General features: G+C 37.8%; 1 protein-coding gene across 1 annotated transcript in view; it reads left to right on the top strand.

Moving 5' to 3' along the window:
* Sol1 overlaps positions 1-13,635 on the top strand; it is a 359,519-nt gene that overhangs the window by 339,615 nt on the left and 6,269 nt on the right. The window contains exons 11-12 of the mRNA XM_046615171.2: positions 4,107-4,314; positions 9,005-9,252. Of these exons, the coding sequence (XP_046471127.1) occupies positions 4,107-4,314; positions 9,005-9,252 (456 nt within the window). The remainder of the gene's footprint in view (positions 1-4,106; positions 4,315-9,004; positions 9,253-13,635) is intronic.

The raw sequence follows: 13,635 nt of genomic DNA, 5'->3' as shown, positions 1-13,635 counted from the left end.
TTTTTGGGGAAAAAATTTATGCTGAATTCAAAATAATATTACGTCGACACATATGTGACAAAACTTTTTAACGATGTGATCAATTTAAGACGAAGTTCTTTTGTCTTCTCGTTTTTATAAAATTTGTAGGATTTCTGACACCAAAATTTTGAGTATCAACAAGAGTGAAAAAGTGCTTTTGTCACGTGTGAAAAAATTCGAGTAAATTTTCATTCTGCCGGAAAAATTATCATATCTACTTAGATCCGAATTTTCTTTTTATTTAATCTGATTCAATTATACGTAACTTATGGATCCATTCGGATCGGATATTGGACTTAATACTTCTGCCGTCAGTCTCTACTTTTTATCTGTAAAAAATTCCCAGACTTTCCAATTTCAGTTTTCCCAATAAGAGACGAAATTCCTAAATCCGAATTTTCGATACTTGGTTTCTGAAGTATGTGCCTTTCGGGCGGTGCATCCGCTCTAAAAAAACGAAGAGAATCACTCGGCGGGAAGAAATCAGTTCGAGAAGGAAAATTCTGGGAGGGTTGGAAACTTTTTTCCGCCATGAGAAGCCGTTTCGTGCCATTCGAACAAATTGTCAAAGAGATAAAATAAATTCTACACTTTATCGCGCGAAGGGTACTTTGCAGCTCGGACGGCGGTTCTCACGCTAAAAACTTTTTGCTCGTCTATATGTTATACAGATAGCCTGTATAGCCCTGTATAAGCATGTACATGATGTCTGGCTACTCCTCGTTCACGAGATCGCAACCTTTTTGCCTGCCTTTTTTCGGTCTATGTCTTTTTTTGCTCGTCGCGTATCTGCGGTTTGTATCTTTTTGAAAAATATCACGTTGCCTTGCGTGTTTGTAGGCAAGACAATTTGAAAAGTTCCGAAAACGCCCAAGTCCGAATTATTTGGTAGCGAAACTCGAAGTAAAGGTTTCAAATTTTTAAGAAACAACAAAGTTTAACTTTCGAAACTTTGAGCATCGGCTCTCGGGCCATTCGGAACTTTGATGTTTCGTGAAAGTTTGATTACTTTACTTCAAGTTTCACCACACAAAAATTCGGAATTTTTCACCTTTCGGAAATTTTCAAATTCGGAATTCCAAATCCGCTCCGTTCAATCAAACGTTGGGACAGAAGTGTGACTGTGGTAAAATTATTTATCAACAATTACACATGCGATAGAAGGTTCGCAGGGGATACAGGTAACGGGAATGACGGCGGCGGGGGGGGGGGGGGGGGGGGGGGGAAGTTAATTAGAATTCAAAATCACGCTGACGTAGTGCAAAATTGAACCTGATTATAACGCGACACTGTATGCACATGCATTGTCGATGAATTTACAGCTTAACGCAAATACCCTAATAATGCCAACCTAATTAGAATGTATTAATATTAATCACGGATTCTCGGATAATCGATTCCACAATCTGCCCAGCTATATAAACCGGCTTTGTGTGTCCCGGCTCGTTGTCAGTCGCATCACGGCGCTTCGATGCAAAGTTTCCCTCAATTCGCCAGCAAACTAAGCACCTGAAATACGAGTGACGGGAAAATCTACACGCCATGCAGTTTTTGTCCGCATTTTTATTCAAAATTTATACTCCATCTTCATCCGAAGTTAATTTTGGCGAGAATCCTAAGATCTCAACCGAAACCTTAATTCCCTGCGAGGTTCGATTTCGCTTGCGAACCAAGGCGACGAAGTTTGTCGAAAGAGTAAAGTTTCACGTATACGATCGAGATCTAATGTGCGAAGGCAGTGATGAAACACGAAACAAAGCACACAAAGCGAGACCCAAAGAGGATCGATCTCTTTCTTCCCCCCCCCCCTATTTCTCTCTTTCTCTCTTTCTCCCTCTCTCGTTCCCGGAAAAAATAGAGAGCGAGAGGGATGGCGTGAGGAAATCATAGAAATAGAGTGAGGATCAGTTCTGATATCGCATGTGGCTGAGGCAACTTTGCTCGGCACTTATGAAACGCGGTGTCTGAAGATTGATCGATTTCTAGTACGGGGCTAATGGAACTTGAAGAAGACAAAACCAAGAGACAGTGTCGCTCTCTTGAAAGATCAGATTCTGTTTCAATTTTTGTCAATATAAGAAATCGGCGACTCTTCGTCGCCGGTTGTAGTTTCCTCGCTCGATGTGTTCGTCATTTTGAATGAAACCGGTGAAGTTTGAGTTGTCCGTGAGGGTTTCGGGGGAAGTGGACACATCGGCAAATCGATGGGTGGAACGAGAATGAACGGAAATGGACAAAAGCAGCCAGCTCCTTTTTCTACGTGGCTGCGAGTGTGCTTTGGAAGTTTGTTTTATGAAAACAAATCAAATTCTATTCGTCCATTATCTACCTAGATTCTAGAGAAAAAGGAGGAGGTTCGTTACATACAATTCGACACTTTTTATCAATTTTACTACGAGATAGCGACGCATTGGTATTTATCAAATTTCATGATCGTGAATCAGGAAGACCTCTTCAAACATATACAAAAATAGAAAATACTACAACGTAAATAGAAGCTCGGAATATCGATGCCTGATTTCAAATCGGTTAAAAATGGTCGAGAATCTAATAGACTCGTTTGATTTTACTCTACAATGATTTATTTTATTCGGAATACTATTTTCTACAAAGTCTATTAACATTGTTAAATATTTAACTATACTAGTTTGCACCGATATTGATTATGATTAAGAAGTAATTTTTCAGTAAATAATCTTTCGAATAAAATGTGCTATCTCAGAGTGTCGAAAAGATTTAAATCTATTATATTATTAATCGTTTCGAAGTGCGTCCCGTGATAGAAACAGAAAAGATATATTCTTCGTACGATCAAACATCTTTTTAAAATTGTTTTCTATCTCACTTTCACAAATCTGTTTTCCTTATCCATCACTTCCAATTCGAAATAACCTCATTGCTGTGTGTATTTTTTGAAAATGAATTCTTCTGAATGATACAGTGCACAAAACGATGGGTATTATTACTAAGAGACGAAGTATTTCAAAGACTTCTACACGTAGTCTCCTACTTGTACGACCAGAATCTCGAGGGTTACGGTGCAGGTCGATTCTATAGAAACCGAGACGACATCTTGAAGAAGCCATTACTCAAAACATATTTTAATGGAATGACGTCTTTCTCCCCTTTGTTGAACGAAAGTACAAACTGCGAAGCAGCAAACGTTGCTCGTGAAGTCAAATACATAACGACGGGAATCTTGGCATCGAATTGACGTGGATTATAAGAATAAAGCGGTTTGTTATTATGATTTTTCATTGTTGTATCCATGAAGAATAATTACACCGCGGTTAAATTTATACTTTTCTCATCTGTCAGAGTGATTAAATCGATGCTCGCGTCCCTTACGTTGATTATTATTTAACGATTGAGAAAATATCAAGTATCTAATCCAGAAAAGAAGAGACTGAAAAAAACTAACAATACAATCAATCTTAAAAAATAGGTTCGATAAATCAAATTTTAATTGATTGAAATGAATCTTACACCGTTAGCGCAGGAATAAATAATTCTCTCCTCGAAAGGAAAAAAAAATTTCCTATGCCAATAATATTCGATGGATCGCATTCTTTTTAAAGTTTTTTTTTATCTTCTGGAAGAGGAAATGCTAACATTTAATGGACTTTCTATGAAATTGCCTGAAATTAAGTTTGAACAAAGTTTAATGTGTGTATATATATATATATATATATATATATATATATACATATTGTAATATGGTGCAACTTTATTAAATTTGACCTATAATTATTTTGCATACGACGCTTTGTCGCTTAGTTGAGGAGCTGTGAATTTATTAATGAATTCATTACGAACCGAAACGAACCACCCTTCATTGAAACTTGCCGGTTAGTTTCGACACGACGAAGGAAAAGGAAAAAAAAAAGTATTTTTCCGATAATATTATCATTGAAAAAAAAAAGAATGCATTCAATTGCAGGTTGTTGAAAATTCCCTTCAATATAATGAAAAACAAGTTGTTTAAAATAAAACATTCATTACCCTACTGTTTCGACAATTTTATCGCGAATGAGTTAAAAATGGACGCCGTCATAAAGGGAATCTTCTTCTTTTCCTGTTCACAGATTTCGGCATCACGACGGGTCGCCAGCTGCCGGAATATCCCTGCGCGTTCGTGTTCAACAGTAACGAGACTCGAAACGGAACATTCGCCTCGCCAAACTACCCCGGCTACTATCCGAGAGACACGGAGTGCCATTACTTCTTTAACGGGCAACCGAAGGAGCGAGTTCACCTCCATTTTCACTACTTTGACGTCGAAGGAGTGCTGCCGTAAGTCGAGGAAAAAATGTTGGAATAAATAATGAGAAATCTGCTGTTTAAAATGTATATATTTGATCGCGGGGCTTGCTGTTTGCAAAACATCTCGATGCGTAAGAAATAAATTGATGCTACTAATTGATATAAATATCAGCTTCGCTACCGGAGCGATTTATGCCAATTGTCTACTGATACGAGTCTCAAGAAACGTTGAATTCTAATTAGATACAGCTGACATTGAGCGCTTTACAGACGATGCTGATATTATTATTGAAGATTGGAGTCAATATGTACACTGATTTCTCGCAGTAACAGATTTTTTTGCAAACCAATGGTTCTTGCAAACCCGCTACGAGACTCATACCGAAGCTGTAATGAAAACGTGTGTATCTTAAACAACAAACTTTAGCAGCCCTTGCACGAGGGCTTGGAGAATTTCATGCTTTGAAGGAGATTTCTATTCATTAATTTGCCACCAATCTGGAAGGCGGCCACGACGAAGTTTAAAAAATTTGAAAATAAAAAGGACCCTAGTTGAATACGAGCCCCGTTCAACTTTCGGCTGATTATTATAGCGACAAGTGAAAATTGAATTTAACACCCGGCAAAATCGAGTTACACGCCTTCGGTGATGTTCGTAATTGTAACGGGGGGTTGCGGGTGGGGGTGTTATGGTTTAATTAATCAAATTCATCAAGCACCTCCTCCTCCTCCCCCATCCATGCACCCTTTGCTAGAAACGCTACATATCGCGCTGTGTGTATATACGTACATATATATATACATATATATGTATATGTATATATCTCCTTTCGCCTGCAAGGATTCCTCTCCAATCTTTGGATACACGGTATATCACGTATTCCGAGACTGGCTGATACCTAGCAAGTTTCAAAGTTACCTACCTGGGAGATTGCAAATTGAGTAATTGATATCAAGGCCCTGTCTTGGCCGTCTCTGCCTTCCGCGCTCTATAAATCTGGGATTCGTACCAACTACCGTGTAACGAGCGTTTTCGTGGGAATTAAACGGACCCGTTCAATCCCCTCGAGAGATCTCGAAATATATCTTCGCGCCGCGGCCGTTTCAAAGGCGCGGAGACGGCGGTCCTTGCAAAACTATTGGCCTCTGCGCAGGCTGTCTTTACCCGTGCTGGTACCTGTAACTTTATTGACAAAAACAAGCCGGAAACATTGTTTTTTCGCAATAATTTTCATCGCAGTGAAAAGGGGAGAGTCGGTTATTCAGTCCAATAAACTTGAGCGATTATCTCGAAAACGGCCGAGTGAAAAATTTGAGACTGATAAAACTTGACAGCCAAACGAAAGAGTTTTAATAGAGATGTTCAAAAAAAAAAATTGTGTGTAACAAAAAATTTATACATTTGAAAAAGAATAAATATATAAACTGTGAAAAACGTAATCGTTTATTTGGAAAAAGTAATAAGCAGGGAAAAGTATATGTTTGCTGGTAAGACATTGAAAATGGATTTATTTCTAGTATAACCGGAGGTTCAAATTGAATGGGACATGGGATTTTTTCATGCCCATTATTTGATTGTAAAATCATGTAAGTTTCAAATTTTTTCATCGAAACGTTTCCGAGATCATCGCGGAGTTTGTCGGACAGATCGACAAACCGACATTCAGACCGACATTTTTCTAAAAACTTGTTTTTCGTATTCTAGAGATTCGAAAACGTGAAGATTCGCTGAAATTAAAAAAAAAAAAAGTGATTTTCAAAGGTTACGAAAATCAAAAATTAATTTTATACGATGAAAAAGCGCCGCAGCGATCTCGGATAAAAACTGTTGAGCACGTTCCGTGCATCTACATAGCTATTCAAACCTTATCCTTCTTTTAAATCCCTCGTTTCAAAAGTTAACTTCAATATTGTCAGAGTCAAGGCTGGTTGAATTTGAGCAAAGGGTGTTGAAAACAAGTAAAAAGAACTTGTACCTTCTCAAAGCCACCTCTCTTTGTGGTTCGCTCATTTACTCTTGTTCTGAAACTTTCGGAGTTTCGTTTTATAAACAAACGGAACAAACAAAGCTGCCTATTCTTTTATATAGAGTTACATTGCTAAAGCTACACTCTGAAGATGTTCATACGAGAGTACGTCAGGGTTAAAAATTTAAAAACATCTACATCACGTTCGAGTTTACCTATCGGTTATTCGGACAAGGCTGTGATGCTTCAAATAATTGTTTTTTCGATTCAACCGTGAAAATTAGATAAAACCGTGCGAATTTATACGAAGTTTATACTTAAGTATAACCAACTGAAAGTCAAGCAGCTACCAGAGTCATTTGAAGTATTTCGAATTCTTCAAGTTCCGCAGTTTTGTTTTTGCAGTTTTGCTTTTGCATTCACTAAATGACAGAGTGAGCCGTCCGTTCCTTTAATTTTTTTCCTTCTTTTTCTCCTTCGCTTTGCTTCTTGTACCTATAATACTTTACTTTTCCTCTTTCCTTTTTCAACAAACTTTTCGGATGGATTATCTTTCTTGCCGTTATATCTTGCTTACTTTTATCCTCTCATAACAACACCGCCATGCCTTCCTGATGTATCAATTTCTTCGAGTGAAACATCCAATTCCTTCTCACAATTGATACGTATAAACTGAAGTAGCTTCGTACAACTCCATATAAGCGCACATATGTACATACATTGGTACATATGTACTATGACATGTAGTGTTTTTTTCCTTATACGTACATCCTTGCAAGCTTATACACAATTTACTTTACCAGGGTCAGTTTATGTCAGGATTCGCAACCAAAACTTGCCGCGAAATGAGGTGAAATTTTCCACAATTCCAAATACGCTACTGCGAGGGTATATTTTTGGCAAAACGTGTTTTTTTCCCTTCTTCTCTCCCGTCCAAACGTCTGTAATAATTATTTTTTTCACCTATCCAGCATGGCTTCGAAGCGCAAAAAAATATCTTGTTGAATCGCAAATAAGGTAATCTTACTTTCCGATCAGTTTTCCAATAAATGTATACATATATATGTACATTATATGTAGTATATTTATACGGGTAAGGCGTACACGCATGTGAGGCAAAAATCGATCGAGCATCGTCGAGGAACGTAAATATATTAATAAAACATTGAGTAGGTATGAAAGAAAGAATGAACTGGTAAGAGGATGGGAAAGTTATGTGATGATTCTAGTCGAGGACAGGATGGCGAAGTAATAAGTCGCAGGTTGTATAGAAAAATATACGCCTTTATATACGTACGCACAAGGCCTCGGAGTGGAGCTATAAATGAAATTAGATTACTCATGGAACTGCCAAGTGGGAGCCACGATATCAATTTATGGCATACCTAGCCATAAGCGAGAGACGTGATCATCTCGAGATTTTTTTCGTGAAAAATCGAGGGAAAGATTTCATCGTACGCGATGACAGACGCGGCAATATTCACCATTTATTATTCGTAACTTACGATGTATAGCGCTTCGTTGACCTGGCAAAGAATAAATATTTTTACTACATCGGTGGCGAATTTTTATTAATACTATTTTTCCGATTCTTCCGCACCGAGAATCGATGATTTATTACAAATTACTCGGTATTTTTCTGCAACGTCTTCACACTGTCCGTCAGCTAGAAGTATGACTTTTTTCGACGAAAGAATAGAAAAAAATGGATGAAATTCCAAGTTATGACGTAACTTCAGCATTGAATCTGTGAAAAAGATACGTGCCGCACACGTTGCCTTACGTATGTAATTAACTACTTGTTCGTTTACTAAAGTAATGCAAATAAAAAAAAAAAAATGACGTATTATTTATATTCCTCTCAGATCGTTATTTATTTATTTGGAATCAACTTTATTCAATCATAATTCATGTAACAATTCGCATTTCATTATCATCTCGATAATTATCTTCCGTCAACGATAATTCAAACTTAAAAATGATAAATATATAGGTGTATCTAGAGGAGAATTCTTATCTTTGGTTCGTTTCTACTAGTATTGAACGTAAAAATAATGATTGTAAAAAAAAATTGTACCATCGAAATTTCGTAAATTGCTAAGGCCAAGTCTGACAGCTGCAGACTCTCTCGTAGAAAATTTAATGACCGACTGACCAGCTGGCCGTAATCCTTGCTCAGCCAAGCCTCTCCTCCTCTAACATGCGTGTGCGTGTGTGAACAAATTTGTATTTACCCTTACACATGACTTCGGTTAAAACGTTTGTTCAATTAGAACAGTTCGTGATGGGAATGTAAAAGGTTCTTTACACGTCGAGGTGATTTGCAAAGTACAACTGGAGTTTCTCACGGAGTGAGGGGGCGAAAAAAAGAAAAAGAAAAAATCCCCACCCAAAAAAAAAAAAAAAGAAAATGACTCGAAACGGCAGGTAGAGAGCTTTTCCCTAATTTAGCTCGAATTCATATTTGAAGAGCGAGATTGCTCGTAATCCTTTCAGAAACCCTTTGGCCCAAAGGGTAGCTCACGCCTCGCTCCGGCAATATTTCACCGTGCGTCTTCGTGACGGTGTGCAATTTACGCGAAAAAAGGCTACGTAGCCCGCGGAGAGCGAACCCTGCACCCCGTCTTTTGTTACCCTCTGTATTTATTTTCTCCCCATTCCCATCCCCCTATCTACTTTCCCCCTTATTCCTCGACACCTATTCTACACCCCAACGGCAGACGACGCGATAACGATTGCAATCGATCTTTCAGATGCGGAGCTGCCTCGGCGAGTGACTTCGTCGAGTTCTCAAATTACATGGCACGCGATAGAAAGTATTCCCGGCATTGCGGCCAACTGAAGGAATTCGACGTCGACAGTGACGGGAAATTCTTCAGGGTCACTTTCAAGAGCAACGAGAGATTGGACGGGACCGGCTTCAATGCCAGCTACGTATTTTACGACGAGGAGGACAATTTCACCGTAAAACCGACCCAGGGTCACGCCTCCACGTGTAAAGGTAATTTCAATCTCGCTAATTCAAAATTTTATAACATTCAAGAAAACGGAGATCAGAAACTGTTAGGCTGGGAAAAGTGGTTAACGATATGTTGTAACGGTTGTTGTCTTTGACAAGAAATGTTCCAAAGAAGACTTGTTGTTTAGGCTAAAAAATTCAAACTAGAAACAAAATTTTTGATATCTGCCGCATTTTTCACCAACAAACTATACGGAACCTGTTTTGACAATAATAAAGAAAAGTAACAACTCGGTACAAATAAAAAAAAAATTTATCCTTTAAAAAAAAGACTAGACATGTGAAAAATGTCGGATTAAATTTGAAAATGAACATTTATACACATAGATAGAAAAGGCGTATTTTAATCTTGCGAATGAAGGACTGAAAATAATTAATATTCACAATTTTATCTATACAAGTTTATACACCTCTGACTTATTCATTTATTGAAAAAAAAAGAAAATCTATACAGCTTATCTAGAAGAGAAAAAAATTCATTCAAAATTGATAGTAAAACAAAATTGACTGATTTTACATCTATAAATTGATGTGACGGATTTTGTAAAGCCGTTTAGCTACGTCTTCGTTATATAGATTTCATTTTCGCAAATGGCTTTTTACTCTTAATTATATAAAAACGGTTACTACGGTATTCAATATGCATGGACATTTGTTATTGTACCGAATGTCAAATTTTCCAACAATATTATACCTATCATATACCGATTTGAGAAGATGGAAGATTGAGAATCTTGTATAACTCCATAATTTTCCAGACTATATTTCTACCCCTCTTACGATAACAAAACCCTAGAAAGGTTGGATACGTTGAAAGAAATGTAGCCTTGAAAGAAATAATTTTACACGCGATCAACATTTTCTCGTCTCCGATCAATCTGAATTTGAAATTCTTCAGTGCAGATTAAGCCGTACCTCAACATTCCACAGACAAATTCCGTACTTCATTGTTACACGTTATCAAATTTCTGATCAATTATTAAATGTAAATCGTACTCATCGAGTTCTTCGAACAACCGCAAATTACACAAATCTTATATAAATATTATCCCGAGAATCGTAGTGATTTTAACTTTAATTTCATACGAAATCTCTTCCCGAGATTCAAAAAATTTCAAATTCACTCGATTCTTACTTCTCTCTACAATTTTTACTCAACGAATTTCCGAATATTTAATACTCAAATCATGTTCAATCGTCCTTTTTCAACTCTACCAAAACCCACTTTTCAACCTCAAATCTATCGAGAACCAAGTCTGTATTTTGCTGAAAAACGATCGTCAGTTAATTCCTCGATAGCGATCGTCAGTCGTTGATTGCGATCAATCAAGTTTGAGAAATTCATCACAGTTTCCGAATGCATGAGCAATTTTTCCATTGAAATCACGAATCCTTAACATCGCGGTTGCTCTAAAAAATTGGTCCTCCGAGTAAACAGCAGCTAATTACAAGAACAAAACGTATTCCATTTCAAGTATCGTTATGAAAACTAGCTAATTACTAACGCTCTGGAAGTTTGTTCGTGAGACTGTTTGACGAAAAAAAGAAAAGAAAAAACTCTGCCCAGCGCAGTCAACAGGTAGCTGCAGTATTTCGGGGCTTCGTATAAATTTGGCCAAGCGAATTAAGAGCAAAGAGACCTGAGAGAGTGAATTGAGCTGAGCGTTGAGGGTCGTAAACGGGATTATATAAAGTGGGATGGAAATCGAGCCAGTGACGAAGTTATTCGACACAGTTCGCTGTCTCGTCGAGGGGTAATTTTTAAGGCGCATTGAACGGCGGTTGTGCTTGCGAACTTGCAGATATATGTACATGGCACGGGTCTAGATGAGATATTCGAGCTTATTCGGTGCTCAAGTCCTCGTGTATTCCTTGGCGAATTGAAATTCGCGAGATTGTGTTAGGATCAATTTGACGTACCGAACGAGTCGTTTGCTTATTTCGGTTAAAGTGCCCTGTGTAAGGGTTTATTCGAGGGAATCGTATCGCGAGACATCGGGTTCAAATTGATCCACTCGAACGAACCTAACCCTCGTCCCTCCACCCCTTCGTTCCTTTGCTCCTTCGCCTCCCGCAGGTGAAACGTCTTATTATAAAGTATAATATTCGCCGAAGGGGTTTCTCCAGACGTTTCTAAATCCATCCTCACGAAGCCTGTTATCAGTTTCAACTGGCTTACTTTCCGTCCTTTTTCTTTGTTATTCCCACTCCCATACGAACTTCCAGGAATAAGCCGAGGGCCGCACAGTCAAGAAGAAACCGCAGACACAACGAAAAATTCAACCTAAATGAAACTTGAATGGAAATGAAAACGATCATCGACGATATTTCCTCCTATTGCGAATGGATTTTTTCCAACTTTATCAATTGCTGCGAAAAAACTTACGCCGCGACAAGTTTGCTAAAGAAAAGAGCGTTTTTTACCGTTGCAAATAATTTCAGTGCACCGATATCGTACGTCCTGGATTCGCATAAAATTTTCGAATGTATATGCAATATACATATGTGATTTTAAAAAACTAATTTGTACCGAAAGCGGCGACCAAAGTTGACAGCACAAAGAAAACAAGCATAGATTTTTACGCACCGACTTCAGGCTGAGAGGGAAAAGAAAACGTATACCCAGAGCTTTTTTCTATTGCAGAATAAAAGTTGAAATCGTGTGTAGGTGCAGAGTGTGCGAAATTGGGCAATTTTAGACACACATATCGTATGTGCAGGAAGAAAAGGTTACCCTCCCATAAAGGATATGCGATAATAAACATTACCTTTTTTCTTCTTCTTCGTCTTTCTCTTCGATTTTTATGGGTTATGAAAAAGTCGTATTGCTGCACCTCAGACTTTCACATAAGTGGAATACACATATATATATGTGTGTGTGTGTGTGTACGCAAATAGCTTTAGATTTGAGTATTTTAAATATTTCCGATACACAGCACATATTATTTCATCTATCACAATTTATACAATTTTGATGGGTACTTTTTCAATTGTTTCAATGTCATAATGTCGTACGGAAAACGTTCCGGATTTAGCACAAACACGCGTATAGTTTGTAACGATAAAGTTATCGAAGGTTTGATCGTACGATACGTTATGTTTGAATTTTAAGCAGCTTATATACCAATCAAATCACCGTATGAAAATATCCTCTGTCAGATTTCCGGCAACGAAACTGGGTTATTTTTATTCGTAAAAAAATGTATTCGGTAACGATTAGTCGCAGTAAAATTGTGCACTATACCACAGACACGCGTATAATTACCAAAACCTAGCGAAGGAGTAAATTTTTCAATCAGTCTGACAATTATCTTCTTCGCTAACCACATTTTACGTTGATTTATTTCGAGTTGAGTCGTCGAAATTAACTCGTCAAAAGAGATGGAAAACGTTTCAACTGCATCCATAGAGAGATTCACAATTGAAAAGTTTCGTGAAATACTGCAGCGAAAGGAATATGTACCAACAATGAGAAAGTATCATTCAATGAAACGGAATTTTCTACACATAAATCCGACGCGAAACAATGCAGAGAAAAGCTTCCTATATTTTACCTACTTTATGCTTCAGCTGGAACTACGTGGATTATACATTCCGTGCTGCTGTTGCTACGTACCGTTGTTAACATTATCGTTAAATGCATACAGTGGAACTTAATTTATATTTGTTTTCATTTTCACACAACGGTCGGATTAAAATTCAATTAGTAGAGAATGTTATTCGGTATTCTGCTTTTGAAATCGTGAAAATTACCAAATTAACGAACAAAATTTAACCCACGAATCGTATTTCCGACTCAATAATGAATCTGTCTCATCCGCTTTGAATTTACGAAACTGTATAACAAGTTTTGATAAAAAAAAATATGTTTAACTGACGGATAAATATCCAGTTTTGTGGCGTGTGCGCGATTTCAATTTTTCGTTTAATTTGTTTTCGGTTTCCGCAACGAAACGGTTACAGTTCTAAAAATAAACTGACAGAGCTGGTTTAAAATGTAACTAAACAACAAAAGTAGTCTAATTTTCATTCTAAAATATTCAGACGTCCAGCTAGCAAATGGATGAATATAAAAAAAATTCATGATGAAATTCATGCGGCATAGGCGTAACCCACGTATAACTTGGGAGAGGTGTAATTGCATGGAAAAAAGGGGCGACCACTCTCCCTCTATATCGCGGATGAATTTCTGATTTAACGATAGTCATCGATCGTGTGTAAAGTACGAGGCACCGGGGACGTTTGCCTTCCGCGAATCGCGAGATAACAAGGGGGGGGGGGGGGGGGGGAGGGGGGAGGGGGGGGGGCGACAAGATTTGCTTCTCTAAGGATATTTCATAGGTGAGAATGTCTTCGAGCTGAGGC

This window comes from Neodiprion pinetum, chromosome 1, assembly GCF_021155775.2.
Source record: "Neodiprion pinetum isolate iyNeoPine1 chromosome 1, iyNeoPine1.2, whole genome shotgun sequence".
NCBI lineage: Eukaryota > Metazoa > Arthropoda > Insecta > Hymenoptera > Diprionidae > Neodiprion > Neodiprion pinetum.
The sequence above is the reverse complement of the archived record's forward strand: the minus strand, read 5'-3'. Positions and strand labels throughout refer to the sequence as shown.